The sequence below is a fragment of the Nothoprocta perdicaria genome, unplaced genomic scaffold (assembly GCF_003342845.1).
Source record: "Nothoprocta perdicaria isolate Ctin4 unplaced genomic scaffold, notPer1 scaffold_115, whole genome shotgun sequence".
Classification (NCBI taxonomy): domain Eukaryota; kingdom Metazoa; phylum Chordata; class Aves; order Tinamiformes; family Tinamidae; genus Nothoprocta; species Nothoprocta perdicaria.
The window spans coordinates 1,486,772-1,500,056 of NW_020454261.1; the positions used below are offsets into that span (position 1 = coordinate 1,486,772).

The window sequence follows — 13,285 nt, forward strand, 5'->3', positions numbered from 1 at the left end:
CCTGCACCCCTTACACCTGTGTTTTACATCCAGGAGAGCACCATTCCTGCTCCTCCAAAGATGTCCAAGTTGTGCTTTGTGTCCCTCATCCCTCCAGCTCTTCTGCTCTTGCACCTCTACCCACAGGCATACACAGAGTTCACATTTGTTCTAATAATTTGTAGAAGACTTGGAACTCTCCTTCCCCCAGCACTGCTGAAGATCAGTTCATGTCACACGAAACTCAGGGCTGGAAACTCCATGGCCTCCATGTGWCCCAGGTGCCAAACTGGCTCTGTGAGCAGCCTACCAGCTCTCTGCAGTTCAGCTTTTGCTTCCCAGCTTCAGCATTCGCTTTCCAGCCTCTTTCTGGCACAGGTCCTGAACAGCAGAGACTCTGGCTTGTGAATTTGCCCACACATCTACTGGAGGTGAGAAATGCTGCAGCGCTCCCCACGTTGCACCTGATGGCTTTCCTGTCCCACCTGGTCAGGCTCCACACCACAAAAACATCTCATGAAATCAGAGTTTGTGGTTGGCCATTTCAGGACGGACCCACATCGGTTACTGCTCAACTACAGAGACTGGACCCAGGACTCTCCCCCTTTCCTGTCTAGAACTTTCCTGCCTGGAACTCTCACTTTAGTGGTACCTCAGTTCCAGAAAGGTCTGAAAGAAGACAAAAAGAAATAACTCTATCTACACTTGGGAATGAGGGGAAGCCTAGCAAACATGAAGGCACAGGTCTGCAGATATCTATGAACGTTCTATGCAGAAAAGAGAGTATAGCCTGTATAATCTCTCCTAGCTTGAAAAATTGATGCCTGCTTTTGTCTTTGAGCTATCTTTGAAATAGCCTGTGGCTCATGGTGTCCTCAAGCCGCAGAAGAGCCAGCAGGCCCAGCGAAAGCCACTGTGCTGACAAACAGCTTGCAGCCCATGAGCTGCAAGATGAGCTCAAGCAGTCGGTCACAAGCTCAAGGCACTTCTGTTTTTCAGGAAATAACAGGGTTTGAGTATTTATTTAAACATTCACAACCTCAGCGCAGCAGCATTTTTACAGTTCTCACGTTAGCAAGAATGCAGGAGCAGGAGGCGAGAAAAGCCTTAGTAACTAAATGGGGTTTCAGACCAGCTTCAGACTGTGGTGTTCTCAAGGAGCATCTTGGAAAGAGACAAGGGAGATTAGTTACCAAAACCCCAAGTTTTGTGCTACTGATTGAATCTAACAAAAGTAACCAGCACAGCCTTCACTGCTACCATGCTGGGGCATCTTGCTTGAGCCTTCCAAGGTGATGAATTTACACTATAGAACTTCAAGGAAAAGCAGAAATCCTATTTTGACTGAAGGAAAAACAACAGCCTCAGCCCTAAGGGGGTGGGAGGTCAGGGGGGATCTGTGGGGATGGACCAAGTCACACACCCATCTTTTGGCAAAGGAGGATGAGCAGGAGGGAACACTTCCAATCAGACACTATATGGACCAAGACCAAGCACAGCGGTGTTAAACACTGSATTTAATGTTCCAGGTTAACTTACGGCTTGTTCAAAGTACTCTTCTTCATGCAGAGCAGCAAACTATATTGATTAGATGCTGTAGCAGCATTAGTGGGTGTGAGAGCCACCACAAATCATCCCTGCTATTGGAAGAGCTTAGAGCAGACATCCCTGTCACTGCGAGCAGCAGGGTCTGCTCGGAGATTCAGAGAGGAGCAGGGTAAATCCGAACAGTGCCCAATTCCCGTCCTTGGCCCTGCTCTGACTCCAGTCTCATGGAACTCCTCGGAATTCCCCGCTCCCGGCACGCGGCCGTGCAGGGGGTACAAGCTCAAGGACAAGTTCCCCAAAAGCACTTAGCTTATTTCAAGGGGAAACTCAATTGCGCTCTGCAGACAACTGAGCTGTAAATCAGGTTTCAGGTAACTCCCCCAAAGCATCATTAAGAAGCCCCAAACAGGTTGGTTTATATTAGATAAAAACCACTCCAGCTCACAGCTGTACAGATAACACCACCATCCAGTGCTCTGTCTATGCTATATTGATCTGGAAACCTCAAGCTGCCCTTCAGAAGGGCTAAAATAACGTCTCAGAAAAGAAGAAACACCTACAGCTGCACTAAACTGAGTTTTGAGAGAATATTCTCTGCAGAACTTGGGCTCGGCCTACATTAAACACACTGTTCAAGGAGTCTTATCACAGCAGACTGGAGAGCCCTGTGYTCTCACAGTTGCTGTTTTTCATACAAGCCACGCTGTGCAATTTTACACTCCCAACTTTTCTTCTGGCTAGAAGATGAGGAAGAAATTTCACGCGACTTGTTCTTTTTGGAGCTGTTAAATCAAAACCTCTCCAGAGCCTGGTCAGGGAGGGGAAAATAAACTGCACAAGTGGCACGAAAACTGCAATCCTGCCCATGCTCACACACACACTCCTGCTCTGCTTTCCACAGAGCCGATGGAAGGCACAGAGAAAGCAACCAAAACCGTGGACAGAACAGGTATTTTGCTTCTAACTTTACTTACTAAAGTTTCTAGGAGAAAGGCAATTCCATCCATATTTAACAGCTCTTAAAAATATACACATTCAGTTGCATTATATAAAGGATGGTCAAGATCCAAGAGAAAAAAAAAAAGTCATTTCAAGTGTTGAAGTTCTATTGATTGGGAATCCAGACTTTGGTCCTACAGGATATTCCAGTTGACAAAAGGGCCTTGTTCAGATAGCTGGGATCAACTGAATACATTTATTTAAAAGCAATTTTAAATATTAAAAAAGTAGAAATTAACACATACAGTACTCAAAAACTGTCACATTAAATACATGTGAATAGACGTGTACTGATGTTTTACCTTAACATTCAATGAGAAGTCAAGATTTTAACTAGTGGCACGACCAGATCTGATTTCTGTACATGTTGATGCACTATGTAATAAAAAAATAAATAGCAACTGTTGTTCAACAGTAAATTAGATATCATCTGCAGAACATACTTCCCCCTCTGGGGGCACCTTGCCCTGCCCTCCCCCCAACCCCTTATCAGCTATTTTTCCATAAAGATTTAGACTTTCCAAATACTATGTCATGTACAAAATTGCAGACAGTGGCTCATTGAGTTCAAATATAATACTGTACTAAACTCAATCAATATCATACATTTTCAGATTTCTCATGACCCACAATAAGCCAGAATAAACAGAACTATTGTTCCCAGCGGAACTCATTTAATTTTATAAAATGCATATGTATACTATTTTAAAGAGCGTAGAAAAGAATAGACATTTGACTCTACATAATTTTACATGCCTAGGTTTTCTTTATATGGTTTGCTTTTATCAGTTTATTTCAAGATCACTTAAAAATACAATTAACCACAAAAGTGAATAGGTTTTGTTCTTTAATGCAACTTAAATCATTGTATTAATGGATAAAATGGAATGCTAAATAAACGCCAGTCCTGACTTCCTTTCAATTAAAAAAAAAAAAAAAAAAAAAAAAAGAATAAAGTCTGAAATACTGGAAGTGGTAATACTGAAGATGAGATGCCAGCAGGCTCGCTCACTCGTGTCATAATTTTTCTTGGAATAAAACTGTCATAAACGATAAAACCATTAATAGTTGATAAACACTTGCATTCCTCCGTGTTTGATTCACACCAATACTTGTTTCCATACTTGCCACATAAACAGAATTAAATATTCACTGACTACAGTCTTGTAAAACTGGATTAAAAATGAACGCCTTCAGAAAGTTTGAGATGTGCTTTTATGAAATGAAAAAAGTCTTTCTATGCAGCCAAGACAATCTGCTTTGAAACAGCAGAACTAGGTACTGATGCCAAAATAACATTTAAAACAAGTAATACAAAACTACATATGAAAGTTATAAAACCTGCTATAGACAAACAGGGGAAGGAGGGGGCAAGAYCATAATTTCATTAGGTTTTGAAGTTCAAAATGCTGTTGAAAGTGAGATAGCAAATGACTGTTTTCACTACTACATTTAGGTGTTTTCTGGCAAAGCAATTTTATACCAACTTTCAAGAAACCACCGGTCAAATGCAACCTTCCACTGATTTTCTGAGAAATTACCTTTGTAACGGTATTCTTTCTTGTTGGTGCTTTGAATTAAGACTATTACAAATTCAGTTTAGTGAAATCTACTCAACACAGCTTGGTACTCGTGATGTGGGTTATATTATTAATAGCCTGATCAAATGCATGAAAGTTCATCTTAACATCCATTTTTAGAGCAATTAACAATAATTTAAATTTATCCTTATACCACCACGTAAGAAATTTTATTTTAGGTAACTAACTTTTAGCAAGGTTGAAGACAGAGGAAAAAAATATAGCACACACAAAATCATTGTTCAAAGAGCCAATTAGCTATAAACAAATACTGTTGCAAGCTCACATTAATTTGAATAGCAATTTTTTTTTTTCTGTTCTTCAAATGTAGCTATGTAACTACAGTACTACTTTTGCACAAAGGCAGGTTTCAAGTAAGCTTCTAAATGCATGCATAATGTCAACAGTTAACATTTTCTAGAAGTCCTTGGTTACTAAGAATTCAGTGAAAGAAACCAGCAAATTTCACATATATCTACTAAAGAACAATATGACTAATTTCCATTAACATAAGTTTTCGAATGAAATAAGTTTGTAACTTTTTATAGTGAGGTAATATCACAGGGRAACTGCAATCACAGTTTGGCAAAGGTCCACATAATATAAACATGAAATGCTGTATGCACACCATAAAACATTACTGTTATCTGTAAAGTCAGTGAATATTTGTCTTCATAATTACACTTAACCGAGTACTATATTAAATAAATACCAAAGTGGGTTTCATAACTGTAAACTGCGTACACTGATAAACTGCAGACTGATTTTTCAATTGTCCAAAACCATTCACTCATTTCTAACGTTCTGCTAATTGTATATTGAGAATACCGAGTTATCAGGAACAGTCATTTCTGTACAGTCGTGTGGTTGATGGAGACCACCTATGTTTGGAAAGCTGGCGGTTCATACAGGTTTTTAACAGCATAGACAAAGATGTAAGTGCTAGATGCCGAGGATGGCTTCAACAAACCCAATAAGGCGTGCCAGGTTCCAAGGCTACCATAATACTGGCAAAGGCAGAATAACACAGTATATTTACAATACATATAATTCAACCTCATGAGGTGAAACTTAAATGAATTCTTATTTCGGAACAGCAGCTATATACACAGTTGTGCACGGGATTACAGGGAGGCAGCAGCGTTCGCTTTTGCTAAAAAGCCCGTCTTGCATGAAGGATGTGCAATGCTCAAGTGTAGGGTTTCTTGTCTCTTGGCTTTCCTAGTCTGACAGGATGTGCACAAAGGACACTGGGAAGACCCCTTTCCTCTCTGGCTGTCCTTCGATGTGGCCAATCTGCAACGCAGCAGGAAAAACAGGACAAGTTAATCACAGACTGTGTTTACACCTCTCAACAACAGCAGGACTGCGCAGGACCCCAGGAGCCTCCCAAAGTTCTTGGGCAGTCAGAGACATCCTCTAGTTGACACTGGAATTTATGTGCAGGAATAAAATAAAGCTGTACTAACGTATTATAAATTGGTCAAAATAAGACGCTCTTAAAATAAAAAGAAAACAAAAAGGATTAAAAAATTCAGGTACTACTGAATTTAAAGAATCTCACCAAAACAGGGACCAGTTAGATTAACTTACAGGGACAACACACAAATTTTTCAGAATCATTCATCCTTGCTAACTGAATAAAGCCTGAACATCTCACTGGAGAAAATGGTGATATTACAATATCTGCTCCAATTGTGATATTACTCGTCTTCATGACTGCATACCAGAAATCAAAAAAGTTCACTTGAAGTGACAAAGGCCACCTACTTTTGCCTTGAATTAATATGATTCTTAGCAACTTGCATGTTACTATTTATAACAATTAAAGTGTCTTCTGAGTTGTGTCCTCCATAGACAACTAGTTAAGGAGAACAATCTGCAATGACTGAATTAKGTGGTAATTCATTAAAAAAAAACAGATAATTTGTACAAAAAAAGCCATTTTGTGTGTGAAGTTATTAAGAGGCCTAGGTTACAACCAGCTCTCAAGCCAGCAGCATTGGAAGAGCAAAGCCTTGATAAACCACGCAGCTGCCTTGCCGTCCTCAGCAGGGCCGCTCGCTGCCTTCAGGAGGCCAAGGCACCTCCTTCCTCTCCCACGCGCTCACACAACGGGACGGGGAAGCACGTGGGGTGGCCGTTTCCTCCTTTACGGCTCCATTTCTGAAGCATGCGAGTCAACAGCCTTTACTTCCCTGCAGAAGCGGCCACCCTGAGGCGCCTTAATGAACTCCTCAGGCCCGGGGCTTTTCCAGATCCCGGGGTGCTTCACAGACCAGGTTCACTGACCACTCCAGCTGTAACCAGGCGGTGGGACAGGGCTGTGACAGCAGCTGTCCCCGTCACGGCTCCTGTGACAACCTCCCGCAGCGCCCTGCTCGTGGGTGAGGCGGCCRTGAGCGACGCCCCAGCACCTCTGCCTGCGTGTCCCGAGGAGAGAGAACCGTCCAAAGGACACAGGAGGAAGGGAAGGAAAAGGCTGATTAACTAATTGCCCTCTATGGAGGAACACCAGCAGCACACAGCATGAATGAGAAATAATCACTGAGATGACCAGCAGCCCTGTTAGTACAAATGCAACGTGTGTGGTGAACTTCAGGTAACTGCAGTCAAGCTGGACCTAGTCAGGGTGGCTTTACCAGTCTCCCTGGAAGAAAGAGACCCTAACAGAAAAAGAACGGCTCCTTTTATGGGAGTTTAAGCATTGGATATTGAACAAAACAAACAAACACCCCAAACAACCAATCAATAGCACTGGACAGAGCAAAACAACAGAGGTGGGGAACAAACTCTCAAACATAAAAAAGATTTTCAAGAAAAAGTCGTATTTTTTTCCCAAGAAATTTCTAGGACCTTTCAAAATAACTCCTATTTTTCAAGTCAAATTTAAACGATGTGGAAGTACACACGGGCAGGATACGCACCCACCACTCCTGGTCCTCTTCACCGGTTACAATTATTACTTCTCCTTCGACAAACGTGAGCTCGTCGTCGTTATCCGCCTGGCAGTCGTAAATGGTCTTCACTCGCCTAACCTTGTTTTTTCCCTAGAAGTACAATGAAGTTTTAGATGAAAGACTCRAGAAGCAGTAAAAACATGTATCATACCAGCTTTGCTTTTCAGCTAATATTTTATTCTGCAATGCAGTGAAGGCTACCAATTTTTTTCCCTGCAATCAGGGACAAAAATTCCCCCCAAACCAAAAACTCTGCTTCAGCAAGCAATTTAAGCAAGCATGACCTACATAGGTCTAGTCTTTTCTTTAGGCTCTCTTTCTTYTCAAGATACAGAACTCCACACAGACTTCAGCATCTATTGCACTGCTCAAGTAACCTACATTTCTTTTGCTAAAGCAGCTTAACACTTTTACTTTGTTCCAGTGAACAAATATTCTTTCTAATAAATACTTATATTAAAAATACACTCACAAACAGAAACTGAAATCCAGTCTCCTCTGAATGTTATGAAAAACAGAGGCTGAGGAAAATGCTGAATTTAAATCCCAGTATTCCTTACAGTTTGGGTTTTAGATTTAGTACAAAAAATGCAGCATCCTTTGATTTCAGATCTCCTTATAGGATTGAATCTGGAAATTACTTTTTGAATTGCTTTTGGTGCAGAATGTCAGCAATCTCTCACTAAAAATAAATAAATAAATCTTAATTTCAGACATCAGCAGTATCTTGCAGCTACAGTATAGGATAAATACTCTCACAGCTTCACTGTTCCAAGTCCAAACATTTTCTAGGTCATATTTTGCTGCATACTGCTAATTCATATGAAAGAGTCTGAGCCACAGGCTCCTCCCTGAAYATGTTTCCCAGGGCAGGAAAAAGGCTTTAGATCATTTCCAAATTAAGTAAGCAATTCTCATAGCAAAATAGGCCTGCAACTTCATAGTCCTGTGCATCGTATCTATATATCTTTAAAAAGCCCAGCTTCCATTTGAACAGGAGTAGGCAGGTAACAGGAGGACAGAAACCAGGAATAGCAGCACACGGACACAAGCAGCAGAAGGGCTCTGAGGCAAAAGCCAGCAGGTTTCGAGGAATTAGAGCCAAGAGCAGCTTCACAGAGGAAATGTCCCAGGGTGTCTCCTCTTTGCTAGTACCTACACATTCAAACAAGCTCCCTATTTTGGCAAAAAAAAGMCCTGCTGCAGTTCAGCAACAGAGTAAATACCCAGCAAAGAGCACTCAGAATGAGGTCAGGGCACAGGATAATGAGAATTATGGAAGGACTTAGGGAATAACACAGTTAATACTATCAACTAAGACTAAGAAAACCATACTTTTAAGACAAATGCATAAATTTCACTTCAGGTATTTCTGTGCCACATCAAAGGGATTTTTTACAGCCAGGATTTGATACAGTAAAGTTACTTCAAAGAACTCTCTCTTTACGACTAATTCAGGTAATTTAAACAAAAACCTCAACTATCACAAGGGACTGGAATTCAGTATTAGTTGGTATTTGAGGCCAGCCTTGGCTTTCACTTGCAGAGACCTTCTGCAAACTAACAGATCCAATAAATCCTATAGTACCAAGGGGAAACAACTACTGTGTTCCTATTTACATTAAACAATGCTTTGTTACATAGGAACCATTTCATCTTCTTTCTGAAGCTATGGATTTTATAGGGGACAGAGAAAACAAAAAAAGATCATTCAAGTGCTCAGTGTAATTTCAGAGCACTCAGATCAAGTTTCATTTCTCCACATTCATACTTTCAATTCCTTGCATATTGACAGTATTCACATTTCATCCTAACAATTCTGAACAACTGTTTCTAAAGCTTCCAGCAAAAACTTTCTGGCTTCTTTGCCACCAGATCAGCAGCAMTCAGAGCAGTCAAGTGTCCCCAGCACTAGGGCTGCTGTTGCAGGTCTCAGCCTTGCACTAACGCAGCATTTCAGCGGGGTGGGCCGACAGGCTGAAAATGCAGACAAGATGCAATTAAGGAGCTCATTGCACYCTGCTAGTTGAGGAAAACAAAAGCCTCCAATGCCCAAGGAAACACACCTGTGTGCAAAGAATATTGGAAATAATTTATCATGGGYGTAAAATTTTGACCACTCTAAAGCACAGGAACTATTTAATTTACTGTTCTTTTGATAATGGCTGAATTTCCAGAACATTTTTTTTTCCCTCATCATTTTCTGTATAAAAAGGTAGAAGAGGTCAAAAGATTGATCAATTATTTGCTTTCTTTCCTTAGAGGGAAGTAGTAGTGGAGAGCACCCCACACCATGTGCCTCATTATTTTTGAAAGTACATGAACAAATCCTAGTTGCAGGCACGTTTTGATCAGAGCCTGATAATACCCTATATAATTATCAGAACAGCCAGGAGGCCCAAACAACMACCACCTTGTCTTGGTTCAGCGAGGAGCCTACAGACGAGCCAGCGACAAAGGTCAAGCAGGGAGATGGCTGCAGAAAACCAGACTGTTCTTCTTCAAATAATCACAAGGGAGAAAACCACCCCCTCTGCTTTCAGTACAAGAAGGGAAGTCACATTTCCTTTTACTTTATTTTTACTTTTTCCTTTTTTTTTAACTTTTACTTACTGTGCTTTGCACAGCCAATTTGACAAGTAAGAACAACTCTTCTRATGCATTTTTTATGATGAAGACCATGCGAGAGATCTGGAGTTCCACAAAATGATTTCCATATACATATTCATGGAGAACCTCAGCTGGATGGAAGCTGCACTGGCCAGCAAGAGGGCCTCAGGACTGCGTAAGGGGACTGGGCATTTAGTTATAATAATCCTAGCTCTGCTACTGCACAGCACTTGGCAACGTGAGCTTTACCAATGTAATACCTGAATCTTTGTTTCCCACTTAAGTGTGCCAATGTTAAACATTCACAATACGAATGTTTGTCAGTTGACCTGTATTTAAGTTCTGTATCCGCTGACAAGAGGCCCTAATTCCTAACACTTGCAAAAACAAATAAAATATATACATAAATATATATGTATATATAAAATCTCAGGCGTACATATCAGAGAGCAAAGAAAGCACAGAAGAGCACCACATGAATTCAAAATTATAGCTATTATGCATAAAACCACTCCAGTCCCCTAGCAAATCCGAAGAGATGATCATGCTCCCAATACTACTGTTTTATCTTAGTAGTGTTTGTTTTGGCAAGAGGCCTTGTGAATCCCTGGTGTTTGCAGAAGCTGCTTGCGAGCACAAAAAGCATCTCTAGCCCTCACAGCCAACACATTTACCCACTGCATGTGTGTAACGGAAGGGCTTTCTGGTTTTGTGCAAATAGCCATATAGCAGCTTCAGGGCTTTCCACGGATACTTTCAACCAGCTGGAGAAACACCTACCATATTTATTTTCCTAGGAAGTGGCACAGGGGTTTCTGGCAGGCTGTGTGCTATGTCATTAGACTCTTCAGATGCTTGTTTTTGGACAGGGTCTCTAGATTGTACATTTGGAGAAAGATCTAACGAGTGAGACTTCTGATTTGCCTCTGCAGGCTGAGGCTTTGGTGATGCTTCTCCACCTTGAGTTTTAGCCAACACCTCTCCTAGCTGAGGTTTTGGAGGAAGGTCCTTCATTTGTGGCTTTGGAGGTAAATCTCCAAGCTGTGGTTTTGGCGGCAAGTCTCCCAGCTGAGGCTTTGGGGGCAGCTCTCCAGGCTTTGGGGGCAAATCTCCCACTTGAGGTTTCTGAGTTAGTTCCAGAGGCAGAGGCTTTGGGGGCAGGTCTCCAGGTTGTGGTTTCTGTGGTATATCGATGGACAGCGAAGACTTGTGGAACATTTCCGCATGCTGATTGGATTTATCTATTGAAAGATGATGACTGGTTTCTATTTTCCTTAGTGCCACTAAAATAAATAAAAAAAAGCATAACTTTTTTCATAATCTTATTTTAACATTCCATTAAAGGACTTAGTGACCATATGGTCATTAAATCATTGAAGCCTGATAACTGCCCATATGTCTTCTTAATCTGTGGCAAATACCTGACAAAACAACTTTATTAACCCTTCTCCACTGAGGGCTGTGCTAGGTCTCATCACACTGCTCCTGCAGGAGGCCACCAGTGCTAATCCAGTAGTTACCAGGTCACAGCTTACAGGGTAACTAGTCAAGGTCAAATAAGGACCTTGACGAAAAACATTTAATATAATAAAAGAAAAACTGTACCAGGCAAGACAACTTATCAAGCCACTGATGTGGCTTCAATGAAAATTCTCTTTAATATTAGACAGCAGTGCACATTTACAATTGAACTCTATGTTGAAAAATAGACCAAATTTTAGGATTAGCATCTCCAGCCTCTTCAGGAAGAGAGCAAATGACTGTGTGCTTATCCCCAGCAGGCTGGTACAGTCAAACCAAAACTAATAAAAATGAATCACTAATTCATTTTTAAATTTATAAATATTAGTAAATATTTATAATCTAGTATATGTGAGATGCTTTGAAATAGTGTATTTTGAAGGTTCTATGGAAGGAAATGGAAAATAAGCAAGTCTTTTTGATTTATTTTGTCTCAGTGTCATGACTTCCTTTTTACTGATCCTACTGCTAAATTCCCTGAGTAAAACTGAACTGGATAATGCTGTGTGACTGTAACTCCAACTTAGAAAAACAAATACCCTATAATAACGGAAATGAGGGGGAAAAGAGGAAAAAAAAATGTGCTCCATAAGGAAAGCAATGCATTTTGGCAAAAAGAAGTAATTCCATACTGTGTTCAGCTCTGCTTTAATGTCATATTATACCATCCAAAAGGATGCGCTGATATTTTACAACCAAACCAACACCATTCACTTCGGATATCACCAATTTTAAGTATATTTCAGGGTTTTTTTTTTTTTTATGGTTATTCATAGCAAAGAGGAAAATGTTATATAATTTTCATGAAATGAATTATATAGTTACTCTCAAACACTGTGTTTTAAGAAAGTCTGTATATGACGTCTCCTAGGCACATCTATTAGCAAATACACAAGCACTCATCATCTACCTCAATTTAAGCCTTAAGGAAATGATATGAAAAAATAGTACTGGCCCTTATCAAAGTGCTTTGATTGTTGCACCCATATAATCTTCCCCTAAAACAAGCTCTCATTTTAAAKCAAGGAAACACTGACTTTCTTTGTAGTGATACCTCGCCATCAATGCTCTTTCAAAAGATGTCTTATCATGACTATTAAGCCAAGTTTAAACGTCACATTTGCATTTTATTTTAAAATGCTTTACGCTCTGTTTTTCAGTCACTTTTGGAAGTTTAGCCAGCCAGCATCAGTTCCTGGCTTTAAGACTCTAAAATAACCATCCTGTCAGACACTGATACACGTGATGTGTTTCTGATGGGCTGCTGTATCAGGTCTACTCTGAAGCTTGTAGTGAAATGCTGCAAAGAAAACCAAAAAACTTCCTAACTCATCARCCAGGCTTTATCTATCTCCTTTAAAGCCAGACTTGAACAAATGCATTTCTAGAAGAAGCCCATGAAATGTCAGTTGTATCATGATCTTGGCAAGTTTGTCACTCATTCACAAGCAAGTACGTAGCCTACTTGAATTCTTTCCAAGTGATTAAGAACAACCCTGTTCCCTCAAGACAGAGGTTCTTACTGACACTGGACAGAAGGTGCATCAAGATTAGGAAAAGTGGACATGAAGTTTAGCTCCCATGGAGAGGCTACCCATGGAGATGCTCAAAACTTAATTGTAGGGGGCCTTAACAACCCGACCTTACGTCAGAGCCTGCCCTGTTCCAAACAGCCGACTGGGCCAAGTGGCCTCCTGAGGCCTCAGACAGCTTGGATTATTTTATGATTCTATTTTCCTCCAARGACTAAGTGCTTTTCAATTTAATAAAAAGATTTTTGATGTTTCAAAATCTTTTTCGGCTTTGCTAAAATTTTATTGTTTGCTATGTTCTAGGAATAAATCTTCWGCTGAAAATCTACTATACTGTATCTAAAAACAAGTATCAACTCTCACACACATTTAAAACATACAGTTATCTCCCTCTTCCCTTCCCTCCTCCCAGAAAAGTTTTGGTTTATTTGTTTGTGTGCTGTTTAGTTTTTACCTTTCTGAGGTAGTTTGGGAAGAACTCTTGGGCCAAGTGCAGTCTTTGCAGTTCCAGTGCTAAAAATCAATACGTGCGAATTATTAGTGCTCACAATTGTTG

General features: G+C 40.5%; 1 protein-coding gene across 2 annotated transcripts in view; it reads right to left on the reverse strand.

Annotated features, from left to right (window-relative positions):
• Positions 1–3,063: 3,063 nt before the first annotated feature.
• Positions 3,064–13,285, reverse strand: part of ASAP1 (ArfGAP with SH3 domain, ankyrin repeat and PH domain 1) — a 154,793-nt gene continuing 144,571 nt past the window's right edge. For both annotated transcript variants that reach the window (XM_026053427.1, XM_026053426.1), the window contains 4 exons: positions 13,184–13,242; positions 10,457–10,959; positions 7,034–7,156; positions 3,064–5,402 (listed from right to left, as the gene is read on the reverse strand). In XM_026053427.1, the coding sequence (XP_025909212.1) occupies positions 5,328–5,402; positions 7,034–7,156; positions 10,457–10,959; positions 13,184–13,242 (760 nt within the window). In that variant the 3' untranslated portion in view covers positions 3,064–5,327. The remainder of the gene's footprint in view (positions 5,403–7,033; positions 7,157–10,456; positions 10,960–13,183; positions 13,243–13,285) is intronic.